The sequence below is a fragment of the Panicum virgatum genome, chromosome 4K (genome assembly GCF_016808335.1).
Source record: "Panicum virgatum strain AP13 chromosome 4K, P.virgatum_v5, whole genome shotgun sequence".
NCBI classification, from domain to species: Eukaryota; Viridiplantae; Streptophyta; class Magnoliopsida; order Poales; family Poaceae; genus Panicum; species Panicum virgatum.
Window position 1 is genome coordinate 5,081,912 of NC_053139.1, and position 27,652 is coordinate 5,109,563.

Genomic DNA, 27,652 nt, shown 5'->3' on the forward strand with positions numbered 1-27,652 from the left:
CACGGAGGTTGTTTCGATTTTCTTTTGCGTAAAACCCCTTATGATTTTTCACATGCCCCCCTAAAATTGATCGCTATGAATAAGCGCGATCCAATATTTTGCGTTAACCCCCCTTCCCTAAAGTGGATCCAGGTTTGTAAAAATGTCCCTTCTCGTCCGGCGACAGCGAGCGGACTTGCGCTACGGCGGGCGTTGGCAGCCGGCTCGTTGCTGTAGAGCAGGGACTGAACCACTGGCTCATTGTGCTCTGAATCTCTGATCCTGATGCTGCACCTGGCTCGTTGCGCTCGACCTGTCGGGAGGGCAAGCGGGCAGCTCTGAATCTCTGATCCTGGTGCTGCACCTGTCGCCAAGGTTAATGGAGAAGCCCTCAAGTCACCTGCGTGCGAGGCTGCGACATAATAGACCCACTACCGAAATACTAATCAATGAAGCACACACAAAAAAATTGCTTACTTTTTTTCACCAAAAAGTGTTGTTTTCTTCTTAAAATATTGATGCGCAGCTCCCCTGCGCGTTCGAGAAAAAAAAGTATTTTGAAGTCTTTTACACCTCACATTTTACAAGTTCATGCTCGTATTAATAAGTGTAAATGCCTCGCGGTGGGAAGTCCACATTCCTTGATCAAGTAGCATACTCTCAAATGCATCCATCTTGCGCTCAGGTTGCTTACACTTGGGGTTGAAAGTTGCAGCCACTTTACGTAGTCCTCCGGCACTTGTTAGCACGGCTTTCATGAACCAGAGTTCACAATCAGTTCCTGTCAATCCGGTAAGCTCTACTTCCTGTAGGTCAGTCATGGAAATCTCATGGGATGCCCAATGGTCTGGGTGATCACATTGATCTAATGCTTCACGTGGATCATAATCATATAACTGCAATATTGTCATGCAGCTAGGTTTAGTGCAACAAATTGGAGGGAGAAATCATCTTCTGAAAAAAGTCACAGTAACTAGCTAGGATTGATGGGCTAATTCTGAGGATAAGTAGGTGCTTACCAGGCTAACAAACAAGGGTAAATGGAGGCTGAGGTGTCTAAGATTTTTGAATCGGGTGAGGAGGCTTGCCACGCCAGCACCAAAGTCATGCCGCTCGAACACATCAGAAACATTAACGGTCAGAGATGTGACATGAGCGAGGTGTGGTACACTACTTTTTATCATGTCCACGTCATCCTTGCATACCTGCTTATCAGAAGAAGAAGAAGAAAGCAATGGCAAAACAAATTAAATTTGTGCAGATCCAGGGCATAGCTAGAACAAATTAAATGCAATAAGTCCAAGAAAGAAAACATTTTGTGATACATATAGACGTCGTCCAAGAGACGTTAATTACCTTTCGACCTCCAAGAATCACGTCAAGGCAGGTGAGTGAGCTACAGTGCTTGAGGAGGAGTATGCTAGTATCGTTGACGTGGAGTGTGTTAGTATCGTTCTCGGCCTCGTCAGAATCAGAGTTAGAGTCAGAGTCAGAGTCAGAATCAGAATAAGAATCAGGGGGACGATGTGCCATCAGATAGAGCTTGAGGCTTCGTACGTGCGCCAAGTCACCATCCACCTCCAGCCTCGGAGGCGGACAGCTTCGTTGGAAGAATGTGGCTTCTTCCAGCCTTGGAGCCGATACCCTAAGCTGCTCGTGGCTGCAGATGTCTATGTGCAGGACCCGGAGGCTAGGAGTCCTCAATTCCAGCGACCTCACGTTGACACCCTCCACCCAGAGCTCCGAAAGCACATCGGCGTCGATCTGCATCCCTTCATCGGGAGAAGGGAGGCGAAGCTTGCTCATGCGCAGCTTCTGCAGGCGCGGGCAGTTCGCCGGCGACACGAGGCGGCCAAGGAGGTGAGCGCCGCCGCGTGCGATCTCGATCCTTTCGAGCGAGAGATCCGTGAGCGATGCAAATTTCATGGCGGTAGGGAGCTGGAGTCCTGCGCCGCCTAGTGCCAAGCGCATGGTCTCCAACCTCGCAGGCCTAGGAAGAAGCTCGTCAATAATCACCAAGGGCTGCTCTGAGCCGCTGTATTTCTCGCCGCCGTCATCTCTATGCCGGCCGCCGTCCTCCTCCTCCTCCTCCTCGTCGTCGTCGTCGTCGTCGTCGTCCTCGTCCTCGTACTCGTTCCCGTCCTCATCAAGTTTTGGAGGCACGCGCAGGTCCACAGCAAAAGACTTGACGCCGTGCTCAAAAGCGTACCGGATCCAGCCTTGTGCGGCGTCGACGTACGCCGCCTGCAGCAACCGTTCCGGGTTGCGCGCAGCGTCCGTCTTGGTGTACGAGATCGCCAGGCACTCGACGGCGCAGCCGGATCGGGCACGCCGGGCAAGGACGCCGTTCACGAAGGAGACGTACCGCTCCAAGGCGGCGCGGTGTTCCTCGCCGCCGCCGGCCGCCGTGGGCACCGGCCCGGAGGAGGCGAAGCGGAGCACGGGGGCGCGCGCCCAGAGGCCGAGCCACCTCCGCGAGAGCGCGCCCGTGCGCACCGCGTCCCTCGCGTCGCCCACTAGCTCGAGGACGCGGAGGAGCACGTCGTCGTCGAGGCCGCTGATCCGGTCAGCGTCACCGGCAGCCGGTGGCGCTCGCCTCGCGCGTTTCGCGCTCGCCGCCGTGGAATCCATGCGCGAGATTGGCGGGCGCCCTCGCCTCGCTGTGCGGCTGGCTGGCGGCCGGCTAGGGCTCTTCTCCGTAGATGCTGGGAAGAGCCAGCAGTTGCGTAGCGTAGCGGCGAGCGCCCTAGGTTTTGTGAGCGGTGGCGGCCGTGTCCGCGTCGGAATCGAACATGTTAGATGTTACCGGCTCGGCTCACACAACGCGCGCGGGGCGACTCGGGACTCGCATCCAGGCTCTGACAATGGCCCCAACTAACTGTCCGCGATTTCTATTTTTGGACACCGTCATGTCGCAGAACGTGACGAGCGCGGGCATTGCTAGTTTACAGTAAACCGTACGGGAGCCTCTCGTCCGCTCGATTTTCCGACATTAATTTTTTCCTGTTTTTAGAAAATTTTTTGTCGTTTTTTGAGAAAAATAAATTCAGATATTTTTTTATGAGCCAAATAATTTTTCAAGTGAAAAATTGGTGGGTAGAAAAAAAATTCAAGAAACAAATTGGTGAGATAAAAAAATTACGAGAAAAATTTTGACATAGAGAAATTTATCAAATGGAAGAAACAAAAAATATACATCCAAATAAAAAACTCGGCTAATATTTTTTTTAAAAATTTTTGTATCCAAACAAAAGCTCAGCACAGATTTTGGCACTTGGCGCGGGGCAGTCCGCGCGGGCTTCGCGGCGGCGGCGGCCTCCCCAGCGTCGCCATTGCTCCCGGCCGCGAAGATGCCGCTTCCCATCATCTCCTTCCACTTGGGCGCGGAGCACGGCTTCCTGGAGGAGCGACCATCTGAGGTCAGTCTCAGATCAACCGAAGTGAATGAATCTCCTGATCCGAATCAAAGGACCACGCACGAGCACGAAAGCTCAGCGAGGAGCAAGGGAGCGGGGATTGGGGGGGGGGGGGGTGGGGGAAGCAATCTGACCTCTTGGTGAGGTTGTCGGCCTCCTCCTCCGTGACCTGGCCTCCGAAGACCACCTTCCTGATCGCCTCCGACGGCTGCGTGCAAGGGCCCAGTGGGTCAATCCAGAGCGGCAGGCCACGGAGAAGATGCAGCGACTCGTGGGGAGAGAGAGGAGGAGGAGGAGGTCAACGAAGACGGGGAGGGGCAGCGCGGCGGCGGGGGCGTGGCGGGGGTGGGGCCCTGACCCTGGGGCTGCGGCCACGCGAGCAGAAGGGGGCGCCATGGCTCGAAATCCAGATGGGAGGGAGGGGGAAGACCGTGTGCAGTGGAAAAAGGAGAGGAGGAGCGCGGAGGATAAGGTCGCATGGGCCCCGCGCATGTGGGTGGAAAAAAAATCGACCGCTGGAGGCGGTATGTTACGGTCACCCGCAGATTCAACATTCCGGACGAGCGCCCTGGAAGTGGAACCTGACGAGCGCCCCTTGTTCTTTGGTTTCCGTGGAAGCCCATTAAGGTTTTGGCCCATATTAAGATGACACCTCTTCCTTTCTTTCCTTTGTAACAGTTCCCTTGAAAGTTTCTATAAAAAATATTTCCCTTGAAAAGATTCAAACAACTTTAATTGATTGAAACAAAATAAAATGTTTTAAACAATCTGAAAAGATTAAAGAACTTCTTCGTAAAGTTTGGAACAGAATTGAATGTTTCAAACAAAATAAAATGTCCCAAACATTCTGAAAAGATTAAAGAACTTCCTGGCAAAATTTCAAACAAAATTGAGTGTTTCGAATAAAATAAATTTTTTTGGAACATTCTGAACTTCTTTTGCAAACTTTTAACAAAAGTAAATGTTTTGAACAAAATAAAACATAGCGGACCACGGAACAGCTAATCACCATTCAACAATTACTCATTAACCAGCCTTCGTGCGCATTCCCGGCCCACGTGCGGAGGCTGAGGGGCGTCTATTCCATTCCTCGTGGGCTGCGCGAGATACTGTCGCAGAAGAAGGAGAGCACCAGTGCCGCCGGAGGAGAAGAAGTGCCATAACTGTTCATCTTCCTCGCGGAGATGAACACGCCGGCGAGGGGTGGGAGGTAGGGCGGTGGCCCGGCAACGAGGCGCGGTGGCGCGAGAGTGCTGGTAGCCGGGCGGGAGCATGGTTTCATGGTTTGGCCGGCGAGGAGAAGGTCGGGGCATTGTTGCGGCGATGGGGCGAGGAGGAGGTTGAAGTGATTCAAGTGGCTTCTACGATATTTTTGTATAAAAAATCGCGCTGGCCCCACTGTCGGTGGATGGCTTTAGAGTGTCCTGATAGGATTTTAAAGCCAGCAGCAAGGAGAGGAAAGTAGCATGACCGTCAGATTTCAACTCGTGCACGTATCTTAAATTAACTGAAATCATGGTTAAGAATCGGAATATCGGATGAGTAAAGAAAGATAGGATTCTCATTCATGATTTGGCCTTCGTGGGGTTGACTGCGGAGGTGGTCTCCAAATAAAGCCCGATTTCTAGCATGCAAATAGGTCAACCCAAAATCCAAGGTAAATGGGACCAATTAAGTAGCGTAGAGGTCCAAAACAGATCACACGCTCATGAGTTCATAACATTTCCAACTGTTTCAGGACGTGTTTTAAAAGAAATCTGTCGCAGTCCACTCTAATTTGGTGGATTATAAGCTAACACTGCTATGATATCCAACTGTTTCCAACTGTTTCAAAAAAAAATCTCCAAACTTTTTAAAAAATAAATCTCCAATAAAAAAGAGCCTCGCCGGGCGTGCCTCCGCATGTGCACACCGCTTAGGAAGGAGGCGGCGGGCACGGTGGAGCATAGGGTAGCACGGGGCAGGTATCTAACGTCTAAGGGCCCCAACTACAAGTCTTGACGTGGAGATGATGAGTGGTTCGTGAGCATGTCCAAAAGTTTGCCATATTTTATTTGGTATATTTTGTATTTTGCCAACTTCTAAAAAGATATGTCAAATAAAAAAAAACTTATCTCCAACAGTTTGACATAATTCACTTGCTAAATTCAGATCTAACTTACATCAGGAGTCATGAGAGAAAAACAAAATTATATTTATGCCCTTCCACCTCTTGAAAACTTAAATCAGGAACCCTTCTCTGTTATTTATTTCTTTTTTTCACCCTCCCCCCTGATTAGAAATCACGATGCCAACCGCGCGCCGCGCACGTATATTTACGCGCTGGAGGCTGGTTTTTCCCAAGTTGCCAAAAATTGCCAAGTCTTTTGCCAAACTGTTGGAAGAGTATTTTTAATGTTTTTGCCAAAAATCAAAGATGGCAACTCGATTTGCCAAACTACTGGAGATGCTCGATCACCGGAGCTAGCCGGTTTATGGGAAAGAGAGAAAAATTCAACTCACATCTAAGAGTCAAATTAGCTGAGGACCAATTTAGTAGAGCTCCATCCCATTCTGATTCTCTTTATGAGCTAATTTTCTGAGTAGATTAACTTTACGGAAAATAGATTTAAAATGAGAAGTGAATCAGAAGAAACTATCTTTTTTTAAGCCACCGGTCCCTAGTTTATTTCAGATAATCACTTCACAGAATTAGCATGAAATCACTTATATGATAAAAACTATTTGATTCAGTTGAGAAGCTGCTCTGGGAGATCGGCCAAACCTCTAAATATAAAAGTAATCTGGACGTTCTAGGGTGCGTTTGGTTGAGGAGTGGTGCGGGATGGAGGTCTCGTTTGGTGTTTACTTCACTAGCATAGGAATGGAGCCATTCCTCAGAGCGAATATTCACTCGAGATTCGAGATGAACTCGCTCAATAAAAACAACCAGACTAGTTCGCTTCCGTCCCACACCGTCTCCTCATGTTTCATGCTCTCTCCGGCGCCGTCCTTTCTCCCCCCTTGACGAGCTCGGGCGGCGGCCGGGGGGGGGGGGGCAGCCGGCGCGAGCACAGAGCTCGGGTCTATGTGGAGCAGGCGGAGGCAGCGCTCGGGCGGAGCTCGGAGCGGCCTGGGCATGCTGGAGCTCTAGTGGGGTGGAGCTTGGAGTGGCAAAGGGTAGCTCGGGCAGCGCGGCGGAGACGCGACCGGAGCAGGCAGAGGCGTGTGCGGAGTTCAAAGGCACATGCGGTGGCACGACCGGCGCGCGTGGAGCTTGGAGGCACAGGCGGAGCCAGCCGGCACGCGCAGAGCTCAGCGGCGCAGGCGGAACCAGGCCGCGGACGGAGCTCGGAGTAAGGCTGGGTAGCGCGGCCGGCACTGGAATCTCAGGCGGCACGGGTGGAACCATGGCTGAGGGAGCTCTATGGCGGGAGAGAGGACGGAGAGAGTATTAGATGACCGACAAATAGATCCCATGTAATGGTGATTAACGGAGTAACGACAGATCCATTCTCATACCTCCAACCAAACATGAAATGGAACGGCTCCATCCCTCTAACCAAATACATAGTATGAATGGTCTCGTTTCTAAAATTAGGAATAGAGTTATTTTTATTCTACTCCGCTCTCCAACCAAATACAGTCCTATGTTCTCCTTCTGTGGAGAAACCATGAGCGGATGATAAAAAGAAATTGATATTTATTTTTGTAATGGCTCCATAGATACGACTTGTATTGGAGAGAAGACATTTTTTTAGGGGGAGAGAGAAGACATGGGTGATTCACCTCACGTCCTCACCGCTGCTGATGGATTCCTGCTGATGGCCTAACCGCCTAACCGGCGGGCTGAGCTGCCTGAGGAGTCGACAATAGGAAATCCTAACGGGCCATCTCCGATGGGCAACAGCCAACAGGCTTTGACGACCTAGCTTCAGCCCAACAGAGAATGGGCTCTCCGAGCCACACTAGTCTCTGTATTCGTATTTCGAAGCGCGTGCGGCGCTTGCCAGCTTGTGTCGATCACCAAAACCACCCCTGCAGCGTTGAGTCATCGACCTCAACAAGGTCAGTGTCACCGACGCCGACTCGCCGAGGCCGCGCGCGTAGGGAAGTGGATATACATTAGTGTTTTAAGTTTGTTATTTTAATTTATTTTTCTCTCAAATTAATTACGTAGCATGTCATTTTAGTTCAATTTATCAAGTTTTGGATCGATCTAATGAGGGACCGAAAAGGCGACCAGAGGGGGGTGAATGAGAGCCAAATAAAAATTTCACCACTGGAAGCGATTTGGTCGAGTCCCAAGTATACACCCAAACCCTCGAGTCCTAGGTGACGTGTGGAGTAGCTATGAAGGAGTTACACCAACACTAAACACCCATAGGAACAAGGTGTGAACAAGTGCAGAAGCATACGCGAAGAAACAGCACGGTATAACTCACCGGTTGATCCGACGCACAGATTTGAACAGCGTCGGTTCAACCGATGAGCAGAGCCGGCAGCAGAGAGAAGCAAATACCGGTTGAACCGATGCAGAGGCTTTGAGAAGCGTCGGTTCAACCGACGTTGGAATGCCGGATGATCCGATAAATTCAAATTTAAACGCCGGTTCAGTTGTCCAGAGAGATTGCAAATCGAACTCACAAATCACCGGTTAAACCGACGTCTAGGACAATCTATACGGCGGTTCAACGAGCGAAACAACAAATCCAGTAGTAGCACCGGTTGATCCGATGCATATAGATATTAATGCACCGGTGCAACCACAGAAAACCCTAAACAGACAAAGAGCCTACTCACCGGTTGAACCGACGCGTACAACTTCAAAGCGTTGGTTCATCCGGTGCTAGGAAGAACAGAGTCCAGAAACGCTTTTCAGCCCGCGACTTTTGGAAATCTTGATGATTGGACGATCAATTCAACTCCAAAGGAGCTCAAATTTTGAGGAGATGAAGATGATGACTTCAAGAACACATCCCCAAAAGATTTCAACGAAGGTCCTCACGGATTAAGAGGAATCGAAGAAAATCGGACCAAGAGCGGGGTTTTTTTAGAACGCAAAAACTACGAATCGAAAGAGCTCGTGAATCCTAGGCGTTTGGCACTAAGTAAAGAGCGATGGAATCACCTCAAAGAGCTCAGAGAAGAACTAGGATCTCGTGCTTCATGATCACACAAACGAAAATAAAAAATCGTCACAAGCAAAGCACAAGAGGTCTGAGATTGAAACGAAATCAAATTCCCGGAGGGCACAAGGAGGGAAGGGCCTCATTTCCCATCAATCTCAGTACAAAATCCTCACAAATCCATGGCTAAAATCCCTAGTCCTAGAGAGGAGAGGGAGAGGAAAGGGACAGGGAGGAGAGGGGCGCCCGGGAAGGGAGGCAGCGCCTCTGTTCTTGCGCAAGGGGCCAAAGAAAAAGAGAGAGCCAGAAAGAGAGGGGTGAGGGGGTATTTAACCCCCAACAACTCTCAACCCAAAAGACTAAACTACCCCTAGAGCTGAAAATAAACTAGAAGGCCCGTAGGGGTAAAACCGGAAAAGATACATTGGACTCATCCGACGGCCGAGGTTCTTTCTTCGACTCGAAGTCTTCTCCGCGATGACTGCCACGTAGATGAAGATCCGGTCCGCGGTTTTGGAGGGTCCGCGACACCCGGTGAGGTGGCTGGTTTTGTGAAAACCGCCAAAACTCCACGCGCGGGAAGATTCCCGCCTCCACGCCGTGGCCCTAGATGCCGTTCCCGCGTCGGCCTGCTGACGGCCCTAGACGCCGCCCGACGACCGTCACCTCCTCGCCCGCAGCGTGGCCCTAGACGCCGTCGACGTCCGTCGCCTCCGTCAGTCCCGAGACCGACGCCCGTGCCTCCACGACTTGGCGTCTTCAACCGCCGTCCGCCTCCTTGGTTTTGTGGCGCAAACCAAGAAACCCGCCTTCCGTCACCGCTTGCGCCCTCGATCCAGGAGTGGACGCCACAGCTGCCGCCCGGCACGAGCTCCAGTCCTGGCTGCCCTTCACCGCCGTCCACCGCATGGTCCATCGACCACAGCACCTCCACGGCAGCTCTCCGTCGACACTTGACGCCCGTGGACCTGCAATCCAAAGACCAAGCGAACGATAACACCGCACGGTTGACAATTCACTCATCACAAACAGGACAGAGTACTCAACATTCCTCAATCTCCCCCTTGATGAGTGCATTGTCAACACACCACAAATGAACCGAGATTGAAACAAAAACAGTGAAGAACAAAGAGGCAAGAAGTAACTTGAACAAGTGACAAAAGCTCGAAAGAAGCAAGAACAAGTCACTTAACCAAGCAAAGACCGATTCCCTCAGACAAGGGCAACGGCTCGACGCAATCTATCAAACACAGGCATGACTCCTCAAAGACAGAGGCAGGGCTCGACACAGTCATGCCAGAAGCGGAGGGAAAACCAGGAGCTAAACAAAGCAGAAACTCCCACTGAAATGCATTTCCCCCTTACCAGTGCAACTCTCACCACATGTATGCACTCTCAAAGCCCTGTGCACAACAAGTTTTTGATTCTCTCAAAAATCAAACAATTAAACTCCCACTTGTTCGATCAACTTCTCCCCCTTGTTGGCACATGCACACATCAAGGCTAAACAGACCTAAAGCTCCCCTTGAAACTGAGACCCCCCCTGAACATATGCTATGCAATGAATGCAATGCAGGAGGTGTAAGTGAAAGCATTCAGGGATACAATGATATGAGCAACAACTAATCACAAGCACGTGTGCATTCATAAACAAGACCTGCATCTAGATCAACAGGGTATATCAAATCAGTCTAGAACTAGGCAAGTTCTGTTTAGGAGAAACAAAAGCATCACCCTTGATCTAGCACTAGCAAGTAGGGAATGAAAAACAGTGCTAATCAAACTCATACAGGTGAGCCAAGAACATCCAAAGCATGTTGTAAACATTCATTTTGCAATCAAATTATATCAAGCAATTTAATGCCAGGAGTTGAAAGCTTGTCATGCTTTACTTAGCAACGAGGCCAAGTGTAAGGATCGATGGACCAAGAGGGGGGGTGAATTGGGCCTTTTTCAAATTCTAAAGCAAGGTAAAGCAACCTTAACCTATGCAATACTAGTAGGGCACCAATTCACCAACCGGATAACTAAACTACCTACACAAGCTAAGAGAGATAAAAACAAAGTAAAGACTAGCAAGGTAGAGCTAAGTTATGATCTCTAAGTCAAGCTCATGAGTAAATTGCATGAAAGAAAATGCTTGAATAAAGAGAGTGGACAAGAGACGACCGGATTTTTTTCCGTGGTGTCGATGTGTTGGCACACACCCCTAGTCCACGTTGTGACACTCACTAAGAGTCTTGTCACCTCCCATGTCACCGAGACTTGGGCGCTCACTAAGAGTCTCCGTTCACCATCCCGGCGTGGTGGAGCTCAAGCCACGTACAATCTTCTTCTCCGGGCTCCCACAATCCTTGGCAAGCTCCGCGAGAAACACCCCGATCACTAAGATCGCCTAGGTGATGCCAATCACCAAGAGTAACAAGCTAAGGCCTTCACTTGAGCAAGAACCGATCACCAAGAATGGATGCACACTAGCTTTTCTCTACTCAAGTCCTTAATCTTGCTTCTTGATTGATTGAAAGCACAAGTATGTGAATGATGAAGCTCAAAGTGGCTCTTGACTATGGTATGAGTGTTTGGATGTTGCCTGGTGTCAAGAGTGGGCGAAATGACCCATTGGAGGGGTATATATAGGCAGCTCACACAAATAGAGCCGTTGGAGAAAAGCTGCCAGAAAACTGCGTAGCGCCGGTTAATCCGACGTACCCCCCATTGTCATCGTCGGTTTAACCGGTGAATGTAAACTGCCTCTTCTGAAAACTAGCCGTTACAACTGGAGCAGATTAACCGACGTAGCATCGATTTAACCGGTGAGTGTAGTTGTCCACTGAACCACTGAAAAACCAAGTCTCTGGACAACTGCACCGACGTTAACTCAAACCTATCGTCGGTTTAACCGGTGAGTACAACTTTTGAATTCCTCTGAAAAAACCATCTCACTGGTCAATTGCACCGACGTCTTGATTCAAACAGCGTCGGTTAATCCGGTGAATAGAACTTGAATTGCCCTGGAAAAACCAACTCTGGACTAATGCACCGACGTTAAATTCAAACACGTCGGTTTAACCGGTGTATTGAATTTGTCCAGACTCTGCTGACTTCGTTTAACCGACGTATAGAAAATTGAGAGCGTCGGTTAAACCGGTGTATAGACTTTTTCTGATTTTGTCTTTTCTGATTTGAGTCTTGAATGAAATCCAAATATTCTTGAGATATAGTTTGAGAACCACTTATTTGAACTTCTAGAAACCTGAGTGACCATAGTGTGCATCCATTTTCAATTGATCATGTCCATGCTCAAGTTACTTAGCCTTAACCCCTCTTAATAGTGCGATCACTATAAAACTATAAAACCTATACTAACCTAAGTGTCCTTCTCAACCTTGTGACACTTAGGACTAGAAAGATCCTTAGCCTTGACATATATAAGTTGAAAACCGAGATCGCCTTTTAGAATAACCGAAATTTGAGGGGCCTCTTTTGACATATGACCAAATGAGCGATAATGATCTATTAAGCTGCACAAACTCATTAGTCACAATAATGGTTGTCATTAATCACCGAAACATACCTTGAGGGCCTAGATGCTTACAATCTCCCCCTTTTTGGTGATTGATGACAACACAAACATAAATAACGAGAGAGCGAGAAAGATAAAGCAGGATAAACACAAGCAAACTCGAAAAGAAGGACCAAAGAGCTCAACGGCTCAAACGAAATCCATAGATATGTCTCAAAGAACGGCATACTCAAGCGACAAATGTACATATCCATGAATTAACACCAAATGTGATACAAAGAATCAAAGTCCTGATAACTACGAGCTCTCTCTAGCTCTACCCTCCCCCTAACTCTGGTGCTCCCCCTAACACCTCTCCCCCTTTGGCATCAAAGCACCAAAAGGCGAGCTACGGGTCGTGCTGTCGTGGTACGGCGACGAAGCGGTCCGGGTCGTCGTCGTCGGACGGAGAACTCTCACCCTCGGTGACAGACGGAAGCTGCTGGTCTGGGTCTGAGCTCACTGGGGGAGTAACTGTCGTGGAGGCTCTCGTGCTGGCACTGCCTGGTAGAGGATCCATAGAAGTCGTAACCGGGTCAGCAGAAGAAGTATCAATATCTGAAGAGGTGACTGCTGAGGCTGCCGGCTGCGTCGACTGTGGAAGCAGGGACTCCTCTACTGCTCCTCCCCCTGAAGGTGCTGCCTGAAGTGAGGAAGGGAGGGCGACCGACTGAACCGCTGACGGTGAGTCCTGAAAGAGTGTGGTCGCCGGCAGTGGTGAAAAGAGCGGACGACCGGCAGACCCAAAGAGTGCTGACATCGAGAACGTGGTCTCCGGTGTCGCTGTAGTAGCTGGGGCTGCAGTAGGAGCTAGAGGAGGAGGAGCTGGTGTGACGGCAAGCTGAGGTGCTCCAACACCCTGAAGGCCTGGCTGTCCTGGCTGCTGCGGGGCGAGTCCGGTGTGAGAGTAAAGCTGTGAGATCATCCCGAACATCGCCATCATCCCCTGCTGCATCTGCTGAAACTGAGCGTCTGTCCTCTGTGAAACTCTGTCGATAAGCCCGACAAAACGCTCCTCGGTCGCAGCCCGCTCTCGGGCGGCCTCTCTCTGTATAGCAGCAAGCTGAGCCTCATGAGCTCTCCTGGCCTCCTCCTGTGCAAGCCTGTCCTCTCTCTGCTGAGTCACGAGCTGCTGTAGAAGTGCGGTGAGCTCGGACGGCTGAGACACCTGGGACTCAGAGACTGTGGCAGGTGCTGGTGACTCTGGAGCTGGCTCTCTAGACCCCCCTGCCTCGTGGTCGTGACTAGCTGGGGCTGCTGCTGCAGGGAAGTACTCTACGTCCTCGGAGGAGTCTGACTCAAGCTCAGACCAGTGTATCTCATCCTCTCCTCCGGGAAGCTGTGCCTCGGCGGCAAGCAGTGCCTCATCCTCCTGTGCTACACGGGCCTGTGCCTCTGGTGACAACTGTGCCATGGCAGCTCTCTCTGCCTGTCTGCCCCTCCTCCGGTCCTGTGGAGCTGTCGGTCGGTAAACTGGGAACCGGGGAGCCTCGTCGTGACGGTAGGGAGCGCTGATGGGTGACTCTGCTGGCACAATCATAGAACATATATAGCTGATCCAGTGTGCAAAGGGAAACTGTCGCACCACACCCATCCCGTCTGTGATCACATCCTCTATCTCAGCCAGAATAAAGTCAACTATGTCAAACGGCTCGTGAGTGAGGATGTGTAGAAGCAGGAGCTGCTACAGTCCTGTAAACCCCTCTGGGTAGCCACTCCTCGGTAGCAAAGTCCTCCGGAGTGCCATGTGTACTGCGTATGCCTCTGGGGTCAGCAGGCTGGGAACTCTGGCGTAGGAGGCAGGGAACGGCTGGCGGAAACACTGAGAGATCGCCTCATGAGAGGGTGCAATCCCGCCAATCATCGCTCTGCGCGGTGGATCTGCATCTCCGTAAACCATCTCGTGCAGCGAGACGTCAACTAAGTCAACTCCGAGAATCCCTGCTATCGTCGCTCTCGACAAACCAAAGACCTGGCCTCCATAAACAAAGTGTACTGCTCGACGCTCGGGAGCAATCCAGGCCGTGGCATAGAAGACTCTGACCCAGTCCTCAATATATCTGTTCTGCTCAATCTGGAGTAACCTGGGCAGGCCCCTGAAGTGAGCGAAGTGCTCTCTGACATCTGCTCCCCCTGCGGCTGTCCTCAGAGACACCCAGTCAAGCACTCTGTGCGGGAAGATCCTGTGACCCCGCCTCTGGTAGGTCTCGTAGAAACTGGCCTGAAGAAGCGTCCAGAACCTACGGTCGACCCGGCTGTCACGGGTCACGGGGAACCAGTCCTCCTCCTGAACACTCCACCTGAGCCTCTTGACCTTCGCCGCATTGGCCTTGGTCAAGTTCTGGAGCAGCACACCTGGCTCCAGACGCACAACAGTGTCCATACGGAACACTGCGCGCTCGGCCTCTAGGGCCTCGGCTCTACGAGCTGCTGCTGCTGCAGCTGTGGACCTGCGAGGCTCCTGTGGCTGGTGACCTCCTCGCGTCCTCGGTCCAGTGCGACGCTCGGTCGCTGGTGAAGTCTCTGCTGCTGGGGATGTCTGCCGAGTACGGCCAGACCGTCGTAGAGTCGGTGACTCCTGTGTGCTCTGCCCCTGAGACTGCTCGGACTGCTCTGCCTCTGTATCTGAATCTGCAGCTGTATCTGACTGATCTGACTCTGCTGCTGCTGCCGTCGCGGCTCTGGTGGCCCTGGCACCTCTGACTCTACCCATGCCCCTGCCTCTGCCTCTGCCTCTGCCTCTGGGGTCCTCCCTGATCTGGAACGGACGAGCGCGGCCTGATGCCTGCTCCTCGGCGGCCTTGGCCACCATCTCGGCCCTCTCGGCCTCCTTCTCTGCACGAGTCCGCTTGCGAGCGGGCTTCTCGACCACAACTTCTTTTCCCTTTCTCTTTTCGCGACCCATCTCGAACAAGCAAATTGTCGAGCACCTGGTGAGCGCTGATCGGGTGCTGCTGCGGCGTGGGACTGCGGCTGCGGCGTGGGGCTGCGGCTGCGGCGTGGAGGCGTGGAGCACGACGGCGCTTGGCAAGGTTGAGCGGGCGGCACTTGGAGCACTGAGGCGAGCGCGGCTGGCGTGATGGCGGCGCGGGCGCGGGTGAGGAGCGACAGCTACGCGCGTAGGCGGCGCAAGTGGTTGCGCGGGCGGCGCGGCGTGCGGGAGCGGCGGCGTTGCGGAGTAGTAGTGGTGGCGGCTCACGGGCGGCGCGGACAGCGCTGACGGCGTTGGCGGAGGCGCACGAGCGGCACGGTTGCGCGCGGGTGAAGCGCGAGCAGTTGCAGGCTGCGTGCAGCGGCTGTGGGCGAACGCAGAGCGGCGGCGCGGATGGCGCACGGCGGCGCGTGGGCTGTGGCGGAGCGGCGACGGTGGTCTTGCAGGCGAGCAGCGGCGCGGGATCGTGTTAGGGCGCGGCGGCGGTTCGAGATGGAGGGACGCGGGTGAAACAGAGAAGGAAGAGAGGCGGCGGCTCGAGCAAGACTCATATATGACAGACGGGCCCAACGAATTTCCTTAACACCGGTTAATCCGATGACTAGGTTTAGAACATCGGTCGATTTCATCGGTGCAGTTCACCCGACACTCAGCACAAAATCCTTCTGAACGCCGGTTGATCCGACGATATGTAAATTGAACTCGCCGGTTGAACGCTGGTAACACCGGTTGATTGATAGGTTAGATCTGTGTTACGTTCACCGGTTGATCCGATGCTCGGAAATTTGTATACGCCGGTTGAACGCCTGGTTTGACTGAGCTGAGGCTGAAACTTAGTAACGCCGGTTAATCCGATGGGTAAAAATCCTTTGAACGTCGGTTTAACCGGTGAAGGCAAAAACCCCACTCTCAGCTCACTCTTCTATGCTAAGTCCAATAAACTTATAAGATTCAAATAAACTCAAGTCAATGGACTTGCATAGGCGACTTTACCCCTCAAAATAAATAGGATAGCACACTTGCTTAAATAAATTTTTTCAAACACAAGGAAAAGCCGCAAGAGAGACAAAGCGCCAAATAAAATGTATGAGCCATGTCATAGGAATATTGAAGATAGAAAGCTTCAAACTCATCATGACATTGCTCACTAGGCAATAACGCACCTAACACTTTGCTCTTTTCACTTTTCATGAATTAAGATCTTGTATATGAAAACAAGTCTCATTTTCATCAAGTGATCTCCTTTGTGACCCTTACGCATACAATGATGATGCAAACTACAACCACATGCGAAAGTATAGTAAACATGAAGTGCACATCTAGATGACAAGAAATGCATAACAATAAATTAAGATCTACTTGTCAAGTTTGAACCCACGGGAAGCTTCTTCATGATGAGCCTTTCTACAAGCCTAGAGGAAAAACAAGTGGACCACCACCTCTAGCTAAACCCTTGCTCATCACTATCTTACCATGGTTAGACAAGTGTCCTATATGTATGCATTTTTCTATATGACATGGCAATTTACATGACGTTTGCCGCATCTAACACATTGAGCTCATTTCTTAGCCTAACAAAGGTACTCTCGTCTAAAGGTTTTGTGAATATATCCGCCAATTGCTCCTCGGATCTCACACCTTGAAGGGAAATGTCCCCCTTGGCTTCGTGATCACGCAAGAAGTGATGGCGAATATCAATGTGCTTTGTGCGAGAGTGTTGAACTGGATTCTTGGCAATTTTTACGGCACTTTCATTGTCACAAAGGAGTGGGATCCTATCTAGTTTCACACCAAAGTCCAAAAGGGTTTGCTTCATATATAGGATTTGGGCACAACATGCACCGGCCGCTATATATTCCGCTTCCGCGGTGGACAAAGCCACGGAATTTTGCTTCTTACTTGACCAAGAAACTAGAGAACGCCCAAGCAAGTGGCAACCCCCGGAGGTACTCTTGCGATCCACACGGCTTCCGGCAAAATCCGAATCCGAGTATCCCAAGAGATCTAAACTAGCGCCTTTGGGGTACCACAAGCCTATGCTAGGAGTGTGCTTGAGATACCGAAGGATCCTATTCACAGCCGAAAGGTGTGACTCCTTTGGGTTAGCTTGAAAGCGGGCACACAAGCACACACTAAACATTATATCGGGCCTAGATGCGGTAAGGTAAAGCAAAGACCCTATCATAGAACGATAGAGGGATTGATCAATCGGTTTACCGTCCACATCCAAGTCGAGATGCCCATTGGTTGCCATGGGAGTCTTGATTGGCTTGCACTCATCCATCTTGAACTTCTTCAAGATATCTTTAGTATACTTTTCTTGATGGATGAATGTCCCTTCCTTCATTTGTTTGACTTGAAAACCAAGGAAGAAGGTCAATTCGCCAATCATGGACATCTCGAATTCCCTAGACATCATGGTAGCAAACTCATGGCTTAGCAAATCATTAGTTGAGCCAAAGATAATATCGTCAACATAAATTTGACAAATAAAAAGATCCCCGTTGACGTCTTTTGTGAACAACGTGGTGTCCACCCTCCCGATCTTGAAACCTTGCATGATTAGGAAGTCACGAAGCCTCTCATACCAAGCCCTTGGAGCTTGTTTGAGCCCATAGAGTGCCTTGTGCAACCTATAAACATGGTTAGGATTCCTCGGATCTTCAAACCCGGGAGGTTGCTCAACATAAACAAGTTCGTTAATAACACCATTTAAGAATGCACTTTTCACATCCATTTGATACAACTTAATGTTATGATGTGAAGAGTAAGCAAGAAGGATACGGATAGCTTCAAGTCTTGCGACCGGAGCAAAAGTTTCACCAAAATCCAAACCTTCGACTTGAGAAAACCCTTTTGCCACAAGTCTTGCTTTGTTGCGTACCACCACCCCATGTTCATCTTGCTTGTTCCGGAAGACCCACTTGGTGCCGATGATGTTCTTGTCTTTCGGAGGAGCTTCGAGGACCCAAACTTCATTGCGGGTGAAGTTGTTCAACTCATCTTGCATGGCCATCACCCAATCCGAGTCCTCAAGCGCTTCCTCTATGCTAGTGGGTTCAATACAAGAAACAAACGAGTGATGTTCGCAAAATGAAGCATGTTTAGAGCGAGTTCTTACTCCCTTGGAAGGACTACCAATGATTTGACCAATTGGATGATCCTTGGAGATGCGACCATGCTTCACTAGCGGTACTTGCGTTGATGCTTGTTGGGGTGGATCATGAGTGACTTGTGCTTGTGGTGGAACACTTTGCTCTTCTTGTTCTTGAACTTGGGGTGTTGGTGTTGGCACATCTTCTTGAGGTTGTGTATCATCTTTTTCTTGATCTTCATCCACTTGGGGCGCCGTGGAGGTGCTTGGTGTAGATGAGGAAGGTCCTCCCCCTTGATCATTGTCTTCATGCACCTCTTCCGGCTTGATATCCCCAATGGACATATTCTTCAAAGCTTCATCAATCTCCTCATCACCTACATTCTCATAGCCAACAACCTCCTCTTGGGAGCCATTAGATTCATCAAACTCCACATCACATGTTTCTTCAACTAACCCGGAGGTTTGATTGAATACTCTATATGCTTTGGAGTTTGATGCATAACCAAGAAAGAAACCTTCATCACATCTACTTTCAAACTTACCGAGCCTTTTCTTCTTATAGATGAAGCATTTGCAACCAAAGACCCGAAAGTATGATATATTTGGTTTCTTCCCGGTGATGAGCTCATATGGAGTTTTCTTGAGGAGTCGGTGAGGATACACTCGGTTGGATGCATGACATGCCGTGTTGATTGCTTCCGCCCAAAATTTCTCGGACGTGCCATAATCATCCAACATTGCTCTAGCTAGGGTGATGAGAGTCTTGTTCTTTCTTTCCACCACTCCATTTTGTTGAGGCGTGTAGGTGGCGGAAAACTCATGCTTGATGCCCTCTTCATCGCACCATTCTTCAATCTTCATGTTCTTGAACTCGGTGCCGTTGTCACTCCGGATCTTCACAATTGGGGAGTTGTACTCCCTTTGAGCTCTTCTTGCAAATGTCTTGAAGAGTTCCGGAGTTTCACCCTTATCGCCTAGAAACATAACCCAAGTGTAACGTGAAAAATCATCAACGATTACTAAGCAATAGAGGTTACCACCAATGCTCTTGTATGTAGTTGGACCAAAGAGATCCATGTGTAGTAGCTCGAGCGGCTTGGAGGTAGACAACATCGTCTTGATGGGATGATGTGTTGCAACTTGCTTCCCGGCTTGACATGCTTTACATAGCTTGTTCTTGTCAAACGTGACATCCTTCAAGCCGGTGATCATCCCTCTCTTGTGGACTTTCTTGAGGTTGCTCATGCCAATATGAGCAATTCTTCTATGCCAAAGCCACCCAAGAGAAGACTTGGTGAAGAGGCATGTCATGGTACTTGTTTGCTTTGAAGAGAAATCCACCAAGTAAATGTTGCCATGCCTAAACCCCGTGAATACCAATGACTTGTCTTTTTCATGAGTTACTACAACACCATTCTTGTCAAAGGCACACGTTAGTCCAAGATCACATAATTGAGCAATTGAAATAAGATTAAAACTAAGTGCTTCTACAAACAAAACATTAGAAATAGATAAATCTTTAGAAATTGCTATTCTACCCAAACCTAAAACTTTTCCCCTTGAGTTATCACCATAGGTGACGTGTTCATGATCGCCGGGGTCTTCAAGGGAGGTGAACATGCTATCATTGCCGGTCATGTGTTGAGAGCAACCGCTATCAAGTACCCAATGTTTTCCACCGGCTTTGTAGTTCACCTACACACATGAGAATTCACTTTTGAGTTTTAGGAACCCAAACAAGCTTTGGGCCTTGCACATGTGTGACAAGAGCTTTTGGGACCCAAAGTTGCTTGGGGAGCTTCTTCTTTGACTCCTTAGTGAGTTTGCCAATGAATTTGGCCTTCACCTTGCCCTTCACTTTACTCAAGAGAAAATGGTTATTTTCAAACATTGAAGAGTAATTCTTGGGTAATTTAGGAAGAGGACGTGATGGTAAAGTGCACTCCCTAGTGTGGTGCCCGGTGACTTGGCAATGTTGGCAATATGATCCAACTTCCTTGATGAAGCTAATCTTGATCTCCGGAGAAGGAGTAGTGCCTTGATTTGGCTCCGGAAATGAACCAAGACCTCTCTTGCCATAGTCACGTGCATTGTTGAAGAGAATTTCCTTGTGGATGTATTCTCCTCTTGAGAGCTTCTCCACACTACTCTTGAGGCTTGCCACTTGATCCATCAATTCCTTTTCCCTAGAAGGTGTAAGCTCGGGCAAAGCATTAGTAGCATTTGCATTAATGAGTAGGTCATCACATGAAGTAGAAGCATTGACCTTCTCAATAGTTTCATGAGCAAAGTTCTCAAGACTTGGGTCAATTGCTTCATAGGCAAATTCAAGTTCTTGATACTTGTGAGCCAACTCCCTATGCTCTTGTTTAAGCTTTTTGTGGCTCTCTTCAACTTGCTTAGCAAGTACAAGTGACTCATTGTGCTTTTTGAGCAAGTCATTGTACTTGCCAAGCAAATCGGAGTGGGCAAGCTCTAACTTGGCACGAGTGCTCTCAAGAACCTTGACTTTGCCCTTTTCCCTCTTGATGACGGATGTATACTCATTAATGAGATTAGCAAACTCATTAGGGTCAAGCTCATCATCACTATCATTTTCACTCTCACATACCTTAGAGTTACCTTTGGCCATGAGGCACATTGGAGGTGGAGGTAGTGATGGTTCTTCATTTGTGAGAGCGATGGTGACTATGTCTTCTTCATCACTTGATTCTTCGCTTGATGAGACATCGGTCACCCACTCTTGCTTTTCCACCAAGAAGCTTCTCTTGGTGTTGCCCCTTTTCTTTGGGAAGAGCTTGGTTTTTTTGTCATGGCTCTTCTTCTTCTCAAGCTTCTTGTTCTTGTTTTTCTTCTCATCTTCTTCATCATCGCTTGAATCATGGCGATGTTTGCCTTTGTTATCCTTCTTTTTCTTGTCCGGCTTGGGGCAATCGGGAGAGATGTGTCCTTTTTCCCCACAATTGTAGCATGTTTTGTACTTGACATCTTCCCTATACCGGAACATCCTTCTTTTGGGGTCAAAGTTGTAACCCTTCTTTTTTATCTTGTCGCTCAAGCGTGTGAACTTTCTCATCATGAGAGCAAGTTCCCCATCTTCTTCATTATCGGATGAGCTTTCATGATGATCTTCTTCTTCATTGCTTGAGCTAGATTCTTGCTTGATCATCTTGAGCTTGCGGTGCTTGTTGACCTTGGTTTTGAGAGCAATTGATTTGCTTGTTGTTGGCTCTTCTGTCATACCAAGGATACTCATTTCATGAGCGCGAATTTCGCCCACAAGCTCTCCCACTTCCATTGTATCAAGATTCTCCTTTTGAAGCATAGCATTGATAATGTTGTACTTGGGCTTCGGAAGGAGCATGAGAATCTTGCGGTTGATGGAGCCACTGTCAATTTTGGAAACTTCAAGAGCATTAATGTCCTTGACAATGACATTCAAGCGGGAATACATATCATTGCAATTTTCATGAGCAAGCATTTTAAAAGAATCATATTTAGCTCTAAACAAGTGATATTTTTGTTCACGGACTTTTGTGGAGCCTTCATGAATTTCAATTAGCTCTTTCCATATATCACTTGCTAAGTCCATGCCATTTACTCTAGCAAAGACTTCCTCACTAATGGCTTCGAAAATTGCATTTCTAGCCTTTGCATTCCATTTTAATTGCTCGGCGGTGGGAGTTCCGGTGAATCCGGTCTTAGTGGCCAACCACACTTCGGGGGCAATCGCATCAAGGTATGCGGCCATGCGAACTTTCCAATAGGCAAAGTTCTTGCCCTCGAAGTGAGGCGGCGAACCACCCATCTTGGCCATAGCTCTAGGCGGTGAAGCCTAATGATCCAAATGAGCAACGAGGCTCTGATACCAATTGTAAGGATCGATGGACCAAGAGGGGGGGTGAATTGGGCCTTTTTCAAATTCTAAAGCAAGGTAAAGCAACCTTAACCTATGCAATACTAGTAGGGCACCAATTCACCAACCGGATAACTAAACTACCTACACAAGCTAAGAGAGATAAAAACAAAGTAAAGACTAGCAAGGTAGAGCTAAGTTATGATCTCTAAGTCAAGCTCATGAGTAAATTGCATGAAAGAAAATGCTTGAATAAAGAGAGTGGACAAGAGACGACCGAATTTTTTTCCGTGGTGTCGATGTGTTGGCACACACCCCTAGTCCACGTTGTGACACTCACTAAGAGTCTTGTCACCTCCCATGTCACCGAGACTTGGGCGCTCACTAAGAGTCTCCGTTCACCATCCCGGCGTGGTGGAGCTCAAGCCACGTACAATCTTCTTCTCCGGGCTCCCACAATCCTTGGCAAGCTCCGCGAGAAACACCCCGATCACTAAGATCGCCTAGGTGATGCCAATCACCAAGAGTAACAAGCTAAGGCCTTCACTTGAGCAAGAACCGATCACCAAGAATGGATGCACACTAGCTTTTCTCTACTCAAGTCCTTAATCTTGCTTCTTGATTGATTGAAAGCACAAGTATGTGAATGATGAAGCTCAAAGTGGCTCTTGACTATGGTATGAGTGTTTGGATGTTGCCTGGTGTCAAGAGTGGGCGAAATGACCCATTGGAGGGGTATATATAGGCAGCTCACACAAATAGAGCCGTTGGAGAAAAGCTGCCAGAAAACTGCGTAGCGCCGGTTAATCCGACGTACCCCCCATTGTCATCGTCGGTTTAACCGGTGAATGTAAACTGCCTCTTCTGAAAACTAGCCGTTACAACTGGAGCAGATTAACCGACGTAGCATCGATTTAACCGGTGAGTGTAGTTGTCCACTGAACCACTGAAAAACCAAGTCTCTGGACAACTGCACCGACGTTAACTCAAACCTATCGTCGGTTTAACCGGTGAGTACAACTTTTGAATTCCTCTGAAAAAACCATCTCACTGGTCAATTGCACCGACGTCTTGATTCAAACAGCGTCGGTTAATCCGGTGAATAGAACTTGAATTGCCCTGGAAAAACCAACTCTGGACTAATGCACCGACGTTAAATTCAAACACGTCGGTTTAACCGGTGTATTGAATTTGTCCAGACTCTGCTGACTTCGTTTAACCGACGTATAGAAAATTGAGAGCGTCGGTTAAACCGGTGTATAGACTTTTTCTGATTTTGTCTTTTCTGATTTGAGTCTTGAATGAAATCCAAATATTCTTGAGATATAGTTTGAGAACCACTTATTTGAACTTCTAGAAACCTGAGTGACCATAGTGTGCATCCATTTTCAATTGATCATGTCCATGCTCAAGTTACTTAGCCTTAACCCCTCTTAATAGTGCGATCACTATAAAACTATAAAACCTATACTAACCTAAGTGTCCTTCTCAACCTTGTGACACTTAGGACTAGAAAGATCCTTAGCCTTGACATATATAAGTTGAAAACCGAGATCGCCTTTTAGAATAACCGAAATTTGAGGGGCCTCTTTTGACATATGACCAAATGAGCGATAATGATCTATTAAGCTGCACAAACTCATTAGTCACAATAATGGTTGTCATTAATCACCGAAACATACCTTGAGGGCCTAGATGCTTACACCAAGCCTATGCCAAAGACAATCAGAAGCTTAAAACACTCGTTTCAGTCATGCACAGCCTTGCTCGGGTTCTCACAAGTGCAAAGTGAGCCGTCCCGAAAGCTCGATCAATGCGACAAGTAATCCCACCTGGATCTTTCCATTCCATTTCAAGCACAATTCAAACAATTTTATCAATTTTATATCATGTCTAGTATGAATTGTTGAACGAAAGGCTACACTAGCATGAATGAGATAGCAAAACATACCAACACGCCCTAACATGCTAGTAGCCAATACAGGGTGACCATGTTTTCAAATTTTCAAAACAAAATAGCTTAACTCAGATGATGTCATATACACAGTGGAGCAAGCTATTCATGATCATGTTTATAAACTCACACTAGCAAGCACTAGGAGATCATAGCAATATATACAAGAATGCTAGTGCAAGTGAGGCAATGCAAAATACAGAAATGTACAATGCATATGCACAATGCAACTACCAAGCCTAGAAAACTAAGAGAAGAACAAATACACCCTACAAAGCTAACCAAAGAGAAGTCAGCAATCAAAAGGGGTAACAAACACCAAGCTCCCATCGCAAGTGAGCAAAGGTGTCCTGCTCAAGTGGTTTGGTGAGGATATCTGCGGTTTGCCTCTCTGAAGGAACATGGATCAAGTCTATGTGGCCTCTCTCATGATTGTCTCGCAGGAAGTGGAACCGGATATCTATGTGTTTGGTTCTGGAGTGTAGGACAGGGTTCTTTGCAATGCTAATAGCGGACATGTTCTCTACAAAGATGGGAACCCCATCAAAACTCATTCCATAGTCCTGCAAGGTTTGTTTCATCCAAATTATCTGGGAGCAACAGCTAGCAGCGGCAACATACTCAGCTTCTGTGGAAGAAAGTGCTACGCTAGCCTGCTTGCGAGAGGACCAAGACACCAAAGATGTACCGAGAAATTGACAGGTGCCGGATGTCGACTTGCGGTCCAACCGACATCCACCGAAATCGACATCAGAAAAGTCCACCAAAACCAGAGAAGAATCCGTAGAGTACCAAAGACCAAATTCAGGGGTGAATTTCAGATACCTGAAGATGTGTTTCACCACCTGCCTGTGGGAGGTGCGCGGCGAAGCCTGATACCGCGCACAGAGGCCTACGCCGAACTGAATGTCCGGCCGCGTCGCCGTCAGATACAGGAGAGAGCCGATCATGCTCCTGTACTCCGTCTGGTCCACCGCCTCGCCATCCAAATCCTCATCAAGCACCGTCGAAGTGCTGATCAGAGTCGGCTGAGGTGACAAATCACTCATGTCGAACTTCCGCAGCAAGTCCATGGTGTACTTGGCTTGATGGACGAACATGCCCTGAGGAGTTTGCTTGATCTGCAGCCCGAGGAAGAACTGCAGCTCACCCATCATACTCATCTCGAACTCCCTGGACATCTGCTCAGAAAACTTGGAGACAAGAGCATGAGAAGAGCCACCAAAGATAATATCATCCACGTATATCTGAACTAATAGAAAATCAGTGCCAGACCGCATGAGGAACAAAGTTTTATCCACACATCCCATTTTAAAACCCTGAGCCAGCAAAAATGTTTTAAGTCTATCATACCAAGCTCTAGGTGCCTGTTTCAAAACATAAAGTGCTTTCTGAAATTTATAAACACGGTTTGGAAACTTGGGATTTTTGAAACCAGGGGGTTGTTTCACATAAACCTCTTCTTCGATAAAACCATTTAAGAAGGCGGATTTAACGTCCATTTGGAAAACTTTAAAACCCTTAGAAGCAGCAAATGCAAGAAAAATCCGAATCACTTCCAAACGAGCAACAGGGGTAAACGTTTCCTCAAAATCAATCACTTCTTTTTGGCAAAACCCCTGGGCAACAAGACGAGCCTTGTTTCGAACAACCAACCCATCCTCACCCTGCTTGTTTTTGAAAACCCACTTCATTCCGATGGGATTACAAGCAGGTGGAGGCTCGACTAAAACCCAAACTTGGTTTCTTTCAAAGTTTTCGAGTTCCTCATGCATGGCATTGACCCAATTAGAATCAGAAAGAGTGTGTCCAATATCTTTGGGCTCAAAAGAGGCAACAAATGCTGAATGAGCAAAACCAGCGATACTTGTTACCTTGGACCGTGTGACTCGCTCGTTGAGGTCACCTAGCATCTTTTGAGGTGGATGACGACGCTGAATGTGTGGCGGTGCTTCCCTTGTCGAAGTCGCCTCCTCCTCGGCCAAAACTGGTGTCTCCTAAGGTGCAGCTGGTGACGGCTGAGTCACCTGCTCGACCGGCCCCCGGGAAGTAGACATAGTAGGATCGGGGCCGTCATCATCGTCCGAGCTCGTGGCGGAGGCGGCTGGGTCTACAGCACGCGTGGTAGCCTCAGCATCACCCTCTGCAGCTTCTTCCTCCTCATCTTCAAAGATGGAGGTGCCGAGCTCATCCTCTCCTGCAACTTCAAAGACAGAAGCATTGCACGGTGCAGTCTCGTCGAAAGTGACTTTACAAGTCTCTCTGACGATGTTAGAATTAATAAGCAACACACGGTATGCTCTGGAATGGGATGCATAACCGAGAAAAATGCCATCAGATGAGCGAGACTCAAACTTATCAAGATTTCCTTCTTTCAGCATAAAACATCGGCAACCGAAAACTCTGAGATGGTCAACACGGGGCTGGCGTCCAAATTGCAACTCATAAGAAGTCTTGTGCATGAAAGCATGCAAGAAAATGTGGTTGGACACATAACAAGCGGTATTGACCGCCTCAGCCCAGTACTTTCGAGGAGTCCTATGCTCGTCGACCATCGTCCTCGCCATCTCAACCAGCGTCTGATTCTTCCATTCTACAACTCCATTCTGCTATGGAGTGTAGAGGGAAGAGTACTAGTGTTCAAGCCCTTGATCACTGCAAAAGGTTTCAAAACGAGCGTTTTTGAATTCTGTGCCATTATCACTGCGGATCGCCCGCATGGCCTGGAGTAGCTCGTTTTTCAACCTCAAGATCAAGTCTCGAACAAACTCGAAAGCCTCATCCTTGGTTCTCATGAAAAAGACCCAAGAATAGCGAGAAAAATCGTCCACGATCACAAGAACGTACCACTTCCCACCAACTGACATCACCCTAGAAGGATTGACTGTGTCCATGTGTAGCAACTCTCCAGGGTGAGTGGTCATCACCTGATTAACATGCGGATGGGAGGTGACAACCATCTTTCCGTGGCGACACGGGTGGCAAACAAGGTCCTTTTCAAACTTCAATTTGGGCAATCCTCGGATCAGACCAAGTGAGATAAGTCTCGACAACAAGTCAAAGCTCAAATGTCCAAGTCTCCTATGCCACTTCCACAGATCAGAAGAGGGACCAGCCAACAAGCAGCAAGAAGGGCCAAAAGGAGTTCCAGAGAAATCGACCAAGAAAACTCGGTCACGAGGAACGATCCGGCAAACCAGGTCTCCTCTGGAATCCAAAACTCGAGAGTAACCCTCCTTGAAGAGAACTTCAAACCCCTCATCAAGGAGTTGAGAAACAAAGAGCAAATTAAAGCCATGATTCGAAACCAAAGCAACCTCTCTCAGAGTGAAGCGATCAGAAACTCTAACAGTGCCAACACCACGTACCTTGCCCTTACCATTATCCCCAAATATGATGTATTTTTTATGGCACGTTGGGGTGAGGCTGGAAAACCATTTGTCATTCCCGGTCATATGGCGCGAACAACCGGAGTCCATGATCCACCTGTTCTCCAAGCCTCCAACCTGCACATCAGTAGTGAGACAAATGGTGAGCAAATGTCTCAACACTGGGGTTAGCAAAGTGTGAAGCAAACCAGTGTCGAGCCATTTACTCTACAGACGGGTTAGCAAACTCAGACAAAACGTATCCCCTGTCCCGTCTACCGTGAGGCTAACGACCACCACCGCGAGGAAAGCGTGGTGCATCGTAACCTCCTCCAAAGCCTCGGTCCCGTGGTCCATAGCCGTACTGAGGACGACTAGGA

At 48.7% G+C, this 27,652-nt stretch overlaps 1 protein-coding gene across 1 annotated transcript; it reads right to left on the reverse strand.

Moving 5' to 3' along the window:
• Positions 1-560: 560 nt before the first annotated feature.
• On the reverse strand, positions 561-2,610 carry LOC120701803. Its single transcript, XM_039985618.1, has 4 exons — positions 2,111-2,610; positions 1,336-1,969; positions 999-1,184; positions 561-875 (listed from the first exon to the last, which is right to left on the reverse strand). Exons 1-4 carry the CDS (start codon positions 2,608-2,610, stop codon positions 561-563), a joined length of 1,635 nt encoding a protein of 544 aa, XP_039841552.1.
• Between the last annotated feature and the right edge of the window lie 25,042 nt (positions 2,611-27,652).

What these genes read in the sequence shown, in the direction of transcription:
- LOC120701803 (XM_039985618.1), bottom strand. Translation starts at nt 2,610, where the DNA reads ATGGATTCCACGGCGGCGAGCGCGAAACGCGCGAGGCGAGCGCCACCG. An exon ending in CTTGATGAGGACGGGAACGA is followed by an intron (nt 1,970 to 2,110) that starts GTACGAGGACGA and finishes GCTTCTTCCTAG; the next exon opens with GCCTGCGAGGTTGGAGACCA. An exon ending in TGATTCTTGGAGGTCGAAAG is followed by an intron (nt 1,185 to 1,335) that starts GTAATTAACGTC and finishes TCTGATAAGCAG; the next exon opens with GTATGCAAGGATGACGTGGA.